The following is a 16,970-nucleotide window of genomic DNA, read 5'->3' as shown; positions in this document are numbered from 1 at the left end:
AGTTTAGTAATTTTTCGTGGACAAGCTCCAATGCCCAAAGCTACTTGAAACCGTGAAGCAGAGGCAGGGAGCTGTGAAGGTTAGGCTGGGTTGGACAGCTGTGCAGGTGTATCGCTCCATTTGATTCACTTCTCAAGTGGTCACTACCTTTGTTTCTCTTCCTCCTTTTTAAAGTGCCTTTGTTTTGATCTCTTGTTTTCTCGAAGTTCCAAAACAATGCAACAGCTTATAAAATAGTAATGAATACTCCTAGAATTTGAGGAAATCAGCTCCAACACACTGAAAATGCTGGAGGAAAGGAGCAGCTCTTACAGCCACAACTTTTTCCAGTCCTCCATCTTGGGTTACCCTGGCGTTGTTATATTCTGTCTGATCTTCTGTTGTGTCATCTACTTTGCATGATCATGTGCTTTTTCTTTAAGTCTGATAATATCTTTTACATTTAGCAATGCTCCATCTTTTGATGTTTTTCTTATCAGTTGGAATGTGTCAGTTCTGTACATTCTGAAATATTCCCTTCAGTCTCTGCAACTCTTTCTCTATGAGCTTTCCCTTTAACAGAATTTGGCAATTTACTTGAGCTATATTGCTTTCATGCTCTTGCAATTGCTTTTATTTCAGTGTTTGGAAATTGGGCCCCCCTTCTGTACTTCAAATAGAATTAGAATTCAGTCATTATATGGTCACTGCTAGCTAGATGCACCTTCACTCTGTGATCATCAACTAACCCTATCTCATTGCACAGAATCAAGTCCAATATATCTTACTCTCTGCTCAGCTTTAAAACATAGTGTTCTCAGAAGCAATCGTGAAACTATGCTTTAATGAAGCAAAGAACTGTGGATGCTGAAGATCTGAAACAAAACCAGAAATTACTGGGGAAATGGAGCAGGTTTTCAGCATCCGTGCAGATAAAGCAGAGTTAAGGTTTTGAGTCCAGTAATCCTTCTTCAGATGCTACCTGACCTGCTGGGTTGCACCAGCTACTTCTGTTTTTTGTTTAAGGACTCTTCCCCTTGGTTACCTTTGCCTCATATATGCAACAATCTGCCAAAAGAAGTGGTGGAGGTGGTACAATTACAATTTAAAAGGCATCTGGATGGGTAAATACATAGGAAGGGTTTAAAGGAACATGGGCCAAGTGCTGGCAAATTGGACTGGATCGGTTTAGGATATCTAGTCAACATGGACAAGTTGGACAGAAGGGTCTGTTTCTGTGCTGTATAACTCTGTGATTCTATTATCTACATATATTCTGTGTATATGTGTAGATTAAAATCATGATGATTGCTGTGCCTTTCTGACATGCTCCTATTATTTCTTCATTCGTGTTCTAAGTGCCCCAGCCCCATTCGGTTATTGTTTGGCAGTTTGTACACCTCCAACTGAAATCTTGCCTTTATCATTTCCCATCACTGTTCAAACTGTTTCCACATCTCGGATTTCTGAAGTTAGGCCATCCCTCTTTATAACTGTTCTCTGCCAAGAAATCAGTGTCTTGCAGGGACCAGGTGATTGAGGTGGATTAAGAAAGGTACTGAGCAGTAGAGTGATGATGTTATTGCCAGGAATGGAGAATGAGCTACTATCTTTGGGGGTGATGTTGAGTTAACGGACAGCATTCTCTGAATGAATCCAAACTCTTGACTGCTCAGTCATTGTTTTCCTAGTAGCCAGCCTGTAATGATTAATTACTCCAGTAACTATATTTGACTTAATGAGGACAAAACAAGAATGTAATGAGGCAAGCGTTGAGAGAACTATCAGTCACCCATCCTATTGAGCTCACTGTCCCCATGGATGACATACACCCAGTGACGAGCTTTCTTCCTCCTCCTGTCCTGGGTGTAGCTGATCATTTGGACACTGCAAAATAGAGGGAGTTTAAAAAAATGCATTTTCTCAGTGCTCTTGCAACATTGTAGTTGAGAGGAAGGATGCGTGAAACGAGAAAAAGTTTGGAAAAGATTTACAAGGATTTGCCAGGGTTGGAGGGTGTGGGCTATAGGGAGGGGCTGAATACGCTGGAGGTGTTTTCCCATAGGCTGAGGGGAGACCTTATAGAGGTTTATAAAATCATGAGGGGCATGGATAGGGTAAATAGGCAATTTCTTTTGGATTGAGGGAATCCTAAACTAGAGGACATAGGTTTAGGGTGAGGGGGATAGATTTAAAAGGGATCTAAAGGTCAACGTTTTCATGTATGTTGCGTGTATGGAATGAGCTGCAAGAGGAAGCAGTGGAGGCTGGTATAATTATAACTTTTAAACGGCATCTGGACGAGTATATGAATAGGAAGGGTTAGAGGGATATGGGCAAATGGGACGCGATTAAATTAGGATTTCTGGTTGGCATAGACAAAAAGGAACTGAAAGGTCTGTTTCCATATTGTACACCTCTATGACTCAAGTGTTGTGCAGCGAATGAAGAACTTTTGAAGTACAGTTACTCCTGTAAGGAAGCCAAGCTTTTTGGAAGTATTACTTGAGCAGCGAGAATTTGACAATCTTTTACAGTGCAGTTTGGGTTTAAGGTAGACTGATTGAGGATAAGTTACACTCATTAGACTTGGACTTTAACTTAACATTAATAATAATATATTAATGCTGAATGTGGCAATGATAGATGAACAGGTTAACATTAAGTTGCATTAAGCAGTTGTATCATCATAGGGTTTCTCCAGGGCCTTGAGGTTCTTCCAAAGCCAGTGAATTTTCTGCAAAGTTCCTTTCTATTAATCGGTGTGGAAGGTGATTGAGTATCAGGCTGAAGTCTTACTCAAAAGTTAGCACCTCTTGCAAAGTCCAACTCCCTTAGACCTGCACTGTAATGTTAGCCAAGGCACTGGAGAGGGTTCCAAGCTCGTGATCTACTTGATTAGCAGCAGGGGCCGCACCTTGAACCAATGTTTGAATATGCGTTAGCTCCAGTAAATATCGTCAAGGTGTTTGAGATGTCTCTCCGGAACCCTTTGTGTTTCCAGTCAAGGTACAAAGGAACCTTGTATTATTGTGTGGCCAACTGAAATGCCGAGTCAGCCTTTTTTTTCTGCTTTAACAGGGCTTCAAGCAGCTTACAGATGATTAGGTTCCAGTAATGTCATATGACTACACTGAGTTTAATGAGCAGTGCAAGCATACGGGTTTCACGCCGTGAATTGAATGGATTTTTCTTTTAGCACTGATTGCTCATTGAGATAGACTTTGAAAGAATGATTTTTCAAACCGTGCCATTGTTGCCAGCTTTAATGAGGAACACTGCCAGACCTGGCCTACTGCCAGCTTTGGTTTGGATCCAACTTTGGAACTTTTCAAAAGCCTCGCTTTATCCAAAGGTTGTGAACAGATTGATTTTTTTTTTCTTTAATAAGAGGGTTAGGTTTGTAAATACAAAAGCAAGACATTGCCAGACCCTTTCTCTGACCAAAAGGAAGAAAATAAAGGATTTGCTTGTACTTATTATATGACTTTAGTGACCTTAGACAATTCCAAAGTACTTCAGCACCAATTAAGTGCTTGTTCGACAGCAGTCATTGTTGTGAAGCAAGTGGATATGGCAATCTGTTTGGACAGGAAGATCCCACATTAATGTTGGTTGCATCGCTACTATCCAGATGAGGGAGAAGCTTCCTTGTTCATTTTCAAAACCCTGCCATGTCAACTTTTATATCTACTTGAGAAGGCAGGCAGGGCACTGTGTAAGTGTTATTTTGTTATTAGTTCGTGGGTTATGAGAGCCGTTGGTTAGGCCTGCATTTATTGCCCATCCCTCAGCCAACAGTCAGAACTCAACCACATTGGCTGTGGGTCTGGAATCACGCATAGGGCAGACCAGGTAAAAATGACAGATTGCCTTCTCTAAAGGACATGAGGGATCCAGTTAGATTTTTACAACAAATGACCGTGGATTACGTGGTCACCACAGACTACGCTAGAAAAGTGGAGATAAAGCAGAGTTAAGACTCTTCTTCAGAACTTGAGCTCTAAACACCACTGGACTCGAAGTGTTAACTCTGCTTTCTCTCCACAGGTGCTGCCAGACTTGCTGAGATTTCCCAATAACTTTTATTTTTGTTTCTGAATTCAAGCATCTGCAGTTCTTTGTTATTTTTACACTAGAAGTGCTGTACAAATAAGTCATCTTTGCTCAGACAAGTAATCTCACTGATATTGAGATTAGCTTGACTTGATATAGAGTATTGAGTGCAGTTGAGAATGATTTTGATAAGGGAGAGTATTTTTACTGTACTTGTCCCAGTCACTGACTCTCATAATGTGAGTTAACACACCACATTGTTGTTGTTTGTACATAGCTATTATACTCCAAAAGTATACGTGAAAAGATTCAGGGCATGATTTTCAGAATTTAATCTGAAAAGGATTATTAAGAGATATCATGTCATAATTCGTTGACCTTTAACCATCTGGGAGATGTGGGAGATTTAATTTTCCCTGCAACACACACCAATATTACTAATAGGGTTCATACTGCCGCAAGTGAATTTGTTCCTGAAATATTAAACTGCTATTTTAGCTAAGTACTTGAAATTAAAGAAAGAAGTTAATTCCTGTTTAACCTGCTTTTTCTCCTTTCCTATTTGCTGTTTTATTTTTAAGTGCATCACACCGACTTTATTTCTGTCTAACATACTTTATTAATTTAAAAAAAAACATTATTAGCCTGAACTTGAGTAAACAGGGTATGATTTCCAAACTTAAAGACTTTATTTATTTTATCATTGGCATTGTTATCTAGGCCTTTATTTATTCCCAACCCCTAATTGCCCAGAGAGCAGTTAAGGGTCAGCCATATTGCTGTGAGTCAGGGAGTTACATGGGCCAGTCTATGTGAGGACCTCTTGAGTGAACTGGGTGGACTTTTACGACAATTGATAGTGGTCACATGACTGTCGCTGTGTCAGCTTCTCATTCTGAGTTTTATATGAAGACCACTCAAAATTCAAAATGTATTAAACAGTGATGAAGTAGTGACAGGCATTGGCAAGACATAAACGATCTGGTGAAGTCAGCAGAAATGGCAAATGAAATTCAATGCAGGTAACATAGGAATGTAGCAAATCAGAGCAGGAATACGACATTCAACTGGAAAACGAAGACTTGGGACACTGCGAGTAAACTTAGAAATGACTGTTGGGCAAGGGGAACATGTCAACGTTATATAGGTATGTGAGGAATAAAAGGATGACTAGGATAGGAATAGGGCCAGTCAAAGTCAGAAGTGGGAAGATGTATGTAGACCCTGTGGAGAGGTGCTAAATGAATATTTCTCATTGGTTTTCACTCCAGAAAAGAAGAATATTGTAGAGGAGAAGAATGAGATACGAGATATTAAACTAGAAAGGATCAAGGTTAGTAAGGAAGAGGCATTGTCTATTCTAGGTGGAGTGAAAGTGGACAAGTCCCCTGGGATTTATCCGAGGATTCTCTGGGAAGCTAGGGAGGAGATGCTGGAGCCTTTGGCTTTGATCTTTGAGCTATCATTGTTTACAGGTTAGTACCAGAGGACTGGAGGATTGCAAATGCTGTGCCCTTGTTCAAGAAGTTAAAAATCACACAACATCAGGTTATAGTCCAACAGGTTTAATTGGAAACACACTAGCTTTCCGAGTGTCACTCCTTCATCAGGTGATAGTGGAGCAACGCTCCGAAAGCTAGTGTGCTTCCAATTAAACCTGTTGGACTATAACCTGGTGTTGTGTGATTTTTAACTTTGTACACCCCAGTCCAACACCGGAATCTCCAAATCATGACTGTTCAAGAAGGGCAGTAGAGATGACCCAGGTAATTATACACCAGTGAGCCTTACGTCTGTTGCAGGAAAATATTTGGAAAGGACTATGAGAGATAGGATTTATAATCATCTAGCAAACAACAATTTGATTGCAGATAGTCAACATGGTTTCATCAAGGGCAAGTCATGTCTAACAAACCTCACTGAATTCTTTGAGAAGGTGACCAAGCATGTGGATGAGGGTAGGACAGTTGACATGGTATACTTGGAGAAAGTGAGGACTGCAGATGCTGGAGTACCAGAGTTGAAAAATGTGATGCTGGAAAAACACAGCAGGCCAGGCAGCATCCGAGGAGCAGGAGAATCGACGTTTCGGTGGTATACTTGGACTTCAGTAAAGCCTTTGATAAGGTTCCACATGGTAGGCTGTTGGAGAAAATGCAGAGGCATGGAATTGAGGGTGATTTAGCAGTTTGGATTAGGAACTGGCAGCGAGTGATGGTTGATGGAAAATATTTAGCCGAGAGTCTGGTTACTAGTGGTGTGCCACAAGGATCTGTTTTGGGACCACTGCTGTTTGTTATTTTTAAAAATTACTTGGATGCAGGCAGAGGTGGATGGGTTAGTAAGTTTGCAGACAACACTAAAATCGGTGGAATAGTGAACAGTGTGGAAGAATGTTACAAGTTGCGGGGGACTTGGATAAACTGCAGAATTGGGCTGAGAAGTGGCAAATGGAGTTCAATGCAGCTAAATGTGAGGTGATACACTTTGGGAAGAGTAACAGGAAGGCAGAATACTGGGTCAATGAAAAGATTCTTGGTAGTGTCAATGTGCAGAGGGATCTTGGAATCCGTGTACATAGATCCCTGAAAGTTGCCACCCAGGTTGATAGTGCTGTTAAGAAGGCATACGGTGTGTCAGGTTTTATTGGTAGAGGGATTGAGTTCCAGAACCATACTGTCATGCTGCAACTATACAAAATGCTAGTGTGGCTGCACTTGGAATGTTGTGTACAGTTCTGGTTGCTCCATTACAGGAAGGATGTGGAAGCATTGGAAAAGGTTCAGAGGAGATTTACCAGAATTTTGCCTGGTCTAGAGGAAAGTCTTATGAGGAAAGACTGGGTCTTATGAGACTTGGGTCTGTTCTTGTTGGAAAGAAGAAGTCTAAGAGGGGATTTGATGGAGACATACAAGATGATCAGAGGATTATATAGGGTAGACAGTGAAAGTCTTTTTCCTAGGATGATGATGTCAGCGTGTACGAGGGAACATAACTACAAATTGAGGGGTGATAGATTGAAGACAGATGTCAGAGGCAGGTTCTTTATTCAGAGAGCAGTAAGGATGTGGAATGGGTAAGAACAATGACTGCAGATGCTGGAAACCAGATTCTAGATTAGTGGTGCCGGAAGAGCACAGCAGTTCAGGCAGCAGAAATGTTCTGCTTGCCAATGTAGTCAACTCAGCCACATTAGGGAGATTTAAACAATCCTTGGATAAGCACATGGATAATGTTGAGATAGTGTAGGAGGATGAGCTTAAATTATTTCACAGGTTTGCGCAACATCGAGGGCTGCAAGGCCTGTCCTGCGTTATATTGTTCTATGTTCTATGTTAAAATAGTGCAAAATGGGCTGAGAAAGTTAGAATTGAAAAAAGGACTACACACAGAATAAGCATTCAAGCCAGAGCGAGCAGACACCATGAGCTGCAGTGAGAGTAGAGTTATAGAGTCCTACAGCACAGCGACAGATCCTTTGGCCCAAACTGGTCCATACCAACCAAAATGTCTGTCCATGCCAACCCCATTTCCCTGCACTTGGCCCATATCCTTCTAATCCTTTCCTATCCATGTATTTGTCCAAATGCCTTTTAAATGTTGTTAATGTACCCACCTCAACTATTTCTGCTGGCAGCTCATTCCACATGTGTTCCACCCTTTGTGTAAAAAAATTGCCCCTCAGGTTCCCTATTATTCTTTCCCATCTCACCTTAAACTGATGCCCTCTAGTGTGTGATTCCTCAACCCTGGGAAAAAGACTGAGTGCATTCACCCTATCCATGCTTCTCGTGATCTTATATACTTCTATAAGATCTCTCCTCAGTCTTCAACACTCTAAAGAAAAAAGTTGTACCTTGTCCAAACTCTCTCTGTAACTCAGATCCTTGAGTCCTGGCAACAGCCTTGTAACCCAGAATAGTAGCAGTTACTAAGTGGAAGTCACAGCACCCATAATACCAAGAAACCAGAATTAGGGCAATAAAAGGGCCATTTAAAAGCCTAAACAGACACAGTCTAACTGAAGGTGTTGGTAAGGGGATTAGTGAGGCTGTGATCAGAGCAGGTGCTCCATAATATAAAGAAAATAGTCCGGGCTTTACTTGGGAAAGTATGTCAAGAGAAGAGTGTTGTTTAGCAGGCCATGAAAGCCAGGAAGTCCTTCATTTTGTCCGTGACAAATCATAAACTTACCTTTGCATTAAGCAAGTGGCAGTCTAGAATAACTGTGGGAACTTTGAAGATGGCATGTTATGTTGGTTAAGTCTATAAAAGTTAGGCTTGTATGATCCTTGTTTTTATTTTAAACTAATAGAAATTTCTGGAGAAACCCATTCCTTCAGATAGCATAGTTGTAGCGAGAAACAGAATTAGTGAGTTTTGAGAAGATTTGTAGCTCAGGTTGGGGTTCTGGATGTAGGCTTGCTCACTGAGCTGGAAGGTTCATTTTCAGACGTTTCATCACCATACTATATAACATCTTCAGTGAGCCTCCGAATAAGCACAGATGGTGTCGCCTGCTTTCTATTTATATATTTGAGTTTCCTTGGGTTGGTGATGTAATTTCCTGTGGTGACATCATTTCCTATGTTGATGTCGTTTCCTGTTCTTTTTCTCAGTGGAGGTAAATGGGATACAAGTCAATTTATTTGTTGATAGAGTTCTGGTTTGAATGCCATGCTTCTAGGAATTGTCAGAAAGCATGGCATTCCAACCGGAACTCTATCAGCAAACACATTGACTTGGATCCCATTTACCACCCCCTAAGAAAAAGAACAGGACATGACATCACCACAGGAAATTATACCACCAACCCAAGGAAACTCAAACATATAAATGGAAAGCGGGCTACACCACCACTGCTTCATTCGGAGGCTCACTGAAAATGTTACCTAGTATGGTGAAGGAATGTCCAAAAATGAACCTTCCAGCTCAGTGAGCACACCTACATCCAGAAATAATATTTCAAGTCCAGAATGAATCTTTTCCAGAACTGAACTGAACTGTTCTGAACTAGTCCAAAGATCTGCAGGTTAGGTGGATTGGCCATGCTAAATTGTCCATAGTGTCCAGGAATGTGTAGGTTAAGTGGATTAGCCATGGGAAATGTGGGGATAAGGTAGGGAGGTGGGTCTAGTTGGGCTGCTCTTCAGAGGGTTGGTGTGGACTCAGTGGGCCAAATGAAGAATAAAGAAAGAAACAATGGGAAAGTACTTGCTGGCAGGGTAGTAGATATCATTTCAATTTGGGATTGGATAAGTAGTTGATGGTGAAAGAGTGATGGAGTGATTGCTTTTTGCAGGAACCAGTACAGACTCAGCGGATGAATGATCTCTTTCTGTGCACTTAGATGATCAACTTGGATAAAAAGCCTAATTAGAACATAAAATCTCTCCAGTCAGTCCTTAGATGATTTAAAGTAGATAAAAAGCCCAGCTTGAATCAGTATATTTGTTTACTGATGTCCTTGGAGCACAGGGTTAACCGAATCATATCTTGTACAGAGCACTTTCAATAAACTTCTAGTCAAATTCAGAACACTGTTCACTCAGAGGCCTGATGTTTAACAATATTATTGTCATAAATGTCACTTATGAGTTGACAAAAAAAAAGCTGATTGTTCAGAGTGCACAGAAGTCATTGATTTGTCCTTGTGCTTCATGTAAGGATGTGATGGCTGAACCATGACACTGGAAGATAAACTAGTGATTACAATTGTTTTCCTTTTTTGTCAATTTAATCTCCAAATTCTGGTGGGTATTAAGTGATTCTAGAATGTGATTCCATAGGAACCAGCAGTTTTGCCTCGTCACATTGCTGTTTCATCTCTTTCCTTGCCAATTTCCTCCCCTGCTGTCTTTCATGAACCCATCAATTGCTTGTGCGTTTCGTGGTATTGGTAACACTCTGGTGTCTTGTGAAATGCTTGGTCCTGACACAGCAATGGCACCAGGTCGTTTTAGGGTTGCTACATAATTGCCAAGAGTGGTAGATTTGGCGGATTTCCTCACCATTACAGCCCAAAGACACTCAAGGCTTATTATAGTGCTTCTACTTGTGACTCAACACTGCTTTTGATCCCATCTTCATCTGATGGTTGTGTATAAATTCCAAAGTTTGCGAGTGGAAACAATTAGGATTAAGGTCTTGATCCTATATCTTGAATTCTCCACTGAGGGGCACCTTTCATAAATTGTGATATGAATGCCACTGAATTAATATGGGCTGATTCAAAGAGGAGATTTCCCCTTGTAGAGGTTTGGAACAATATATATCCATCCAAGTGATAATTGGGTGATCTTGGATCAGTTAATTTGGGCAACATTTTAATAAAAGTTCTTCTTTTGTAACACCACTTTTTTTCAATTTTCAGTCATGAATAATGTGCAGAACAGAGATATATTTAAAAAAAACTTGTGTCTAATGTCAGTGTTATCATAATCCTCGGAGCACGTCACATTGAGAGAATTACTTTAAAAGTGTCTAGTTCATACTGTGTTCTTGCTGGTATGAATTGAGGTGGGTAGTCAAAATCGAGAGAGAGAATGATTCAATGGTCATGTGAACCACAAACAGAACAAAGGTTGGCCTCTCAAACAGTACAGCAACCACCTGAAATGTCGCAAGCTGCAGTTGGACTTAAACTCATATTCTTCAGATTTGGTATTCGGAATTCTATCAACCTGATAGAAACAAACTGATAGAGTTTAATGATATTGTTTCTTTAATGAATAGTTGGGCTAAGTCTGACTGATGTGAATAGCCTGCTACCTAGCCTTGTATATTAAACGTCTCAATTTGCAGCAAATAGCATTTTAAAATATTTAACCATTTTAAGACTGGGTGATGAAGATTGCTTGAGTTGGTGGTGGTCATGTGATGGCAGGGAGGGAATGTCTACAGTTCTACTATAGGAGGGTCGTTTTTCTGACATGGATTTTAATTTTGTGTCTCGTCACAGGACATTTGTAAAGCACTTTGGTGCCACAAGAGTGGGCACAGATGTGAAACAAAGTTTATGCCAGCTGCAGAGGGTACAATTTGTGGACCTAACAAGGTAAGTGGTCCATGGGCATCAGGTTCCTGATGAAGGGCTTATGCCTGAAACGTCGATTCTTCTGCTCCTTGGATGCTGTCTGACCTGCTGCGCTTTTCCAGCACCACACTCTCGACTCTGACCTCCAGCATCTGCAGTCCTCACTTTCTCCATGGGCGTCAGATGGCATAGTCTGCCCCACCAGCATCTGGTCATCAAATTTGGGTTACGCTTCACTCTGATGGAGTGCATTAAGTTCATAAGACTTGGGAGCAGAAGCAGACTGTTCAGCCCATAAAGTCTGCTCCACCATTCAGTGAGATCATGGCTGATCTGATCATCCTCCATTTCACTTTTCTGCCTTTTGGTGTCTGTCATGACATCCTTAGCTGAGGTAGCAGAGCAGTAACCTAATGAAACATTTCACATATTCCTCATCGTCTTCAGTGTTATGCCTTGATGCCCCAGTGGCTTAATTTACCCCCCACCCTGTTATGTTACAGACCGGGCAAGTTCTTCCTCACCTCTCTATTGAGTTGACTGATCTCCAGCCGGCTTCAGTTGTACCTTGGCTATATATTGGAGAGCACCAGCTGTGCATGCCAGGGTGACAGGTGGGTTCTATTGTGCCTTATGGTGTGGGCCAAGATCTCACCTTAGTTTAACAGCTCATTGGCCAGATTCCAGCATGAGTCAGTGCCTTCAGGAGAGAAGAGAAGAAAATTGAGACCTTTATAAGTATCTGTTTGAGAGATAAAAAAAAACATATTATTATTCCATTGTTTAGATGATTCCCCCTTCAGGCTTGTCCCAACATTTGAATTCATCAATGAGATTATAGCCCAGTGCTTTCAATGTTCTTTATAGAGTGTGCAGGTGTAGGATGGGAGGCAGCATTAAATGATAACTTACATGGTGCTATACTCCTCACAACTCACAGCACAGAATGAATGTAGGCACCTTGCCAGCCTCCAGATCTTAATGCTAATTATATGCTATCTCTATCTTCCCCAACACATGGACTGCAAAATTCATCACATGATTATAATCTGGTACTCAAGGGAGTCTCAAATTGAGAATAAACATCCCTGGTCAGTGCCAATCCGATCATCTCAGCTGGTATCAATCAGTTAATGCCCTCTTATTATGTCAAGTGTTAATCCTCTTAGTGCAAGTTAGAAATGGTGGAGCAGAATCTCAGCTGCAAAGGAAAATGTTGTTCATGTGAGTTGCAGCCTCCAGCTCAGCTGCACAGTCTGGCTTTTGAACTGAAGTACTGGTCCGCAGAAAGCAAGAGGGTGCTCAGTATCCTTGCTGTCTGTTATTAAGAGAAATGTTACCTAATGCCATTGCACATGTGCCTTTCCCTGTTTTTTCCATTCCTGTGGTGTGACTGAAGGCAGAAGCGAACCAGGAGGGTGGGTCAGTGAGACACACGGCATATATTCAGGGTGGCTTTACCATGAGCTGATTCATGGGACTGAGGTGAGGATTTGGGGTTTGGGGGAGGTGGGGGGAGGGGTGGGGGGGGTGGGGAAATGGGAGGAGTGCTGGGTGGTGGCAGGTAGAAGGGTACATCCTGAGGCACATCACCTTTCAATCTTGACTCCTACGCTTTCAGGACCTGCTGGGTTTCTGGCCTGGGGAACATAAAGGAGTATAAGAACTAGGAGTAGGAGTAGGCCATCTGGCCCTTTGAGCCTGTTCCACCATTCAATAAGATCACGGCTAATCTTTTTGTGGACTCAGATCCACTTACCCACACTCTCACTGTATCCCTTAATTCCTTTACTGTTCAAAAAAATCTACCTTAGCTTTAAAAACGTTTATTTAAGTAGCGTCAACTACTTCACTGGGCAGGGAATTCCACAGATTCCTCACAAAGCATCTTTGCTGGCGGGGAGTTTTACATTTGCCAGGGGTTTGCGTAAGGTTAGTGTTGACAAGTGGTCGTAGGCTCACTCTTACAACTTCCTTATCATTGCAGTGGTGTCGGCGAGGTCAGTGCTTGAAATATGGAGACGATGGCCCCAAGCCCATTAACGGTCAGTGGTCCAGCTGGTCAGAGTGGTCAGAATGCTCCCGGACCTGCGATGGTGGAGTCAACTACAGGGAGAGACACTGCAACAGCCCAAAGTAAGGAAAATTGGCACAATCACCTTCTAGCCCAGCTGCTTCCTCAGAGAGAATAGTTTATATCCCATCTGTCACTTATGTCAGGAATGGGTGTGTTTTGTTGATAAACACCAGTTAGTGTCATGACTGCTTCCACCACCCTCACTATTGTTACTGTGATCCAGCTAATCATAGCAGTGCTTATTCCGCCTGTCCTACAGTAGAAATGGGGTTCCAAGATTTACTGCATTGCAACCACTCATCATTTATCATTTCATTTTTATTCATGGGTAAACATTTGAGAGGACACAGCATTGGCACTGAGACACTGTGCCAATTGAGTCTGTGTGTGTATATGTGTGTGCATGTGTTTTCATGTAAACATTAATCAGTGAACATAGAAAAGCCAGCTTTGATGCCAAAGTTGAAGAGTATCTGATTTAATTAAAAAGAAAAGTAAAGATGTCAAACTGGCAGAAGTACAGAAATTCTTTGAGAAATCATAGGGGGGGGTCGGGGAGCCACACCCTTGGAAAATTTACAGATATAATTTCTGGTGATTTTGAAAACTATAGTGTTCCCTGGGCAATTATTCATCCATACAGAGCAATTGTATAATACAATTATTAAAAACATCACCAACCTCTGCAGATACGGGATAGAATGAAGTGAAAGTCTGCAATGTGATACTATCACTGGCTAATACTCCCACAGCCAGGTTAACAAAGGCTTGAAATCTTGCTCCTGAGACTTGAGTGTATGAGACAGGCTCAAGCTTCATGCTGTACTTGAGGGAGTGCTGTACTGTTGGAGGTGCCGTCTTTCCAATCAGATGTTATCCAGCGGCCCAGCCCGTCCTCTTACACAGATGTAAAAGGACACTGTCACAAAGAAAATTCTGATTGTTCTTCTCCATCTTCCAGGTCAGTATGTATCCATTAGCCATTACCGCTAAACTCAAATAACTGGTTAATCCCTGTTTGTGAGCACTCGTACTTAATTTGACTGTCACTCTTTGTGTATTATAACAGTATTTTTTTAAAGAAGGCACCTTATTGCCTGTAACACCCTGACTTTGTGAAGGGCTTTATATAAATCTTTGCAAACATATCCTATGACCCATAATCTTGAGTATGTTATATCCGCATGTTGAACCCGCCAGTTGGTAGCTAAGACCAAGTGTTATCTTCCAATGACAAGGTGTTGGAATCTGGGGATTTTTGGACCAACATATATACGGAAGTGATTGAGTCCTTCTTCTTCTCATCATGATGTGGAGATGCCGGTATTGGACTGGGGTGTACAAAGTTAAAAATCACACAACACCAGGTTATAGTCCAACAGGTTTATTTGGAAGCACACTAGGTTATAGGCTAGTGTGCTTCCAATTAAACCTGTTGGACTATAACCTGGTGTTGTGTGATTTTTAACTTTCTTCTCATCAAACATTTTGCATGTTTTTACTCCCATTATAAATGACCAAGTCCACATTTATGATAGAAACTATCTAATGAAAAGTGTGACATTATAATTGCAGTTGCCAGCTATTGGTGACACTGCAGCATCTCCATTGGAAGGAGAGTCAAACTTCATCATGACAAGTGGATACAATGGGGAAGGGTGATGACATGACAGTGTTATTGCCAGACTATTAATCCAGAGATTTAGGAAATGTTCTGGGACCTGGGTTCAAATCCTGCTGTAGAAGATGGTGGAATTTGAATTCAATTTGAGTGAGGGGGAGTGGAATAAATCTGGAATTAAGGTGATGACCAGGAAAATGTTGCCGACTGAGCACAAGGCTATCTAGTTTGCTAATGCCCCTACACATGACTCCAGATCTACAGCAATGTAGTTGATTGTAAATGACCTCTTGGCAATTAGGGACACCAATAAATACTGGCTTCACCAGCAATGCCCACATTCCATGAAGGAATAACAAGAATATAAATGTTGATATAGTGATTTTAATGGAAAAGATTTGACCGGAAGAATGGGCAGTTACAAGCTTGTTGATATAGTATAAGTAGGCCCATAGTTATAGCATTTTCTATGATCCCAGCTGATGATATTGCTGGACAAATCTTATTCAGATTTAAAACTGACTTGATACGTCATTGTTTGTGCATTTTAATTTTAATGAGGTGATCTCTCATAGAAAAAACAAACAGGTAATGCTGCAGATTTGATTTTTAACAAGAAACAAAAGTTCCTTACAGAAAATAAGTGAATGTAAAATGGAATAAACTGTACTATTTCCAGATAAGCATGTTTAAAGATTTGTAAATACCTGATAAAACCTAATTCCCTGAATCCTAACAACACTCATTTATGCTACTTACACCAGAGAGAATTTCCTTCCCTATCAGTTCTATTGGGCTTAGTTTAACTGTGCTTTAATTCCAATTCTTAAAAATCTGACAACCTCTCACTCAAATCATCATACAACTGAGGTTAGACTTACTCAGCTACAAATAACTCTTTCATAGACATAGATCAACAACACCTTCTGCTCATTAAAAATGCAACTGAAACATCACACTGTAAACTTTTGCTATAAATTCTGTGTCTTAGGATCTTATACGCCACAACCACCTGATGAAGGAGCAGCACTTCAAAAGCTAGTCCTCCCAGACAAACCTGTTGGTCTAGAACCTGGTGTTGTGTGATTTTTAACTTCGTACACCCCAGTCCAACACCAGCACCTCCAAATCATGAGCCTAAAGAGTAAGATTTCCTCGTGGGTATTCAGGAGTGTAATGAAACAACAAAAAGGAGAAGGAATCTGAAACAATAGAGGTGTGTTTACATATTATTTCATCTGTTCTTGTTGTCAGTGAGAGATACAAGTCCAAACAATCACAACTCAACGTATTTCTCTGCCAGCAACCTACACCCACCACCAGCACAGCACCCCCCGCCCCCGCTCACCGAAATACAGCATAAATGCTATCCCCTTCACATTTCACTTCAACTCTGATAAAGAGTTATCTAGTCTCAAAAACTTAGCTTGTTTTCTCTCTCTCTCTCTCTCTCTCTCTCTCCATGGATGTTGGGTAACTCACTATGAACTCCGTCATTTGTTGTTTTCAATCATAATGAATTGTTTTTTGACTTCATTGATACTGCATCCTTTAAGGAAACTGTGACTGCCACTTGTTGCATGTTGTGAGCCTAGAAGTTGCTCCTCTGGTTAAAAAAACTGGGTTAAAGTCTTGGTTAAACTCTTAATAATTGCACCTGTCCCTCCTTGTCACCTATTCTGGGGAATTAGAATGAAGGCAGCCTGTCAGTTTACATATCTCGCCCATCTAGAATAACCTAAATGCCCTCCCACTGCAGCTGCTAAGTATGTCTTGAATTGATTCCCAGCTCTGCTCCATCCTTTACAAATGTTGACTCCTCTTTTCTAGGATTTTGTTTCCTTGTCTTGCAATTTAGATTAATTTTCCAGATTTTGCCTTTCTCATCGAGTCAGTTTGAAGGGTCTGTTTCTGTGCTGTATATCTCTATGACTGTTCATGGTCTGGCTCCTCCCTATCTCTGTCCTCTCCTCCAGCTCCACAATCCTCCAAGATATCTAGCTTAACCAAATCGGCACCTTCAGCATCCCTGATTTAAATCACCTGTTGTTGACGATACCTTCAGCTGTCTAAACTGCACCTCTCCATCTCTTTACTTCCCTTTAAAACATTCATTAAAACCTATCTCTGACTTTGGATCATCTGTTTTCATATCTCCTTCTGAAATTTGTTGTCTAATTTGACTTCATAACACCTCTGTG

At 41.1% G+C, this 16,970-nt stretch overlaps 1 protein-coding gene across 5 annotated transcripts in view; it reads left to right on the top strand.

Moving 5' to 3' along the window:
- The window catches only part of adamts18 (ADAM metallopeptidase with thrombospondin type 1 motif, 18), a 282,233-nt gene that overhangs the window by 133,562 nt on the left and 131,701 nt on the right, over positions 1-16,970 (top strand). For all 5 annotated transcript variants that reach the window (XR_011964232.1, XM_072595845.1, XM_072595849.1 and 2 more), the window contains 2 exons: positions 10,997-11,092; positions 13,059-13,207. Coding sequence is in view for 4 of the 5 variants with exons in the window: in XM_072595845.1 (XP_072451946.1) it covers positions 10,997-11,092; positions 13,059-13,207 (245 nt within the window). In the remaining variant the exon portion in view is untranslated. The remainder of the gene's footprint in view (positions 1-10,996; positions 11,093-13,058; positions 13,208-16,970) is intronic.

Source organism: Chiloscyllium punctatum, chromosome 26, assembly GCF_047496795.1.
Source record: "Chiloscyllium punctatum isolate Juve2018m chromosome 26, sChiPun1.3, whole genome shotgun sequence".
NCBI lineage: Eukaryota > Metazoa > Chordata > Chondrichthyes > Orectolobiformes > Hemiscylliidae > Chiloscyllium > Chiloscyllium punctatum.
Note: the sequence above shows the minus strand (reverse complement) of the source record. Positions and strands in the feature narration are given on the sequence as shown.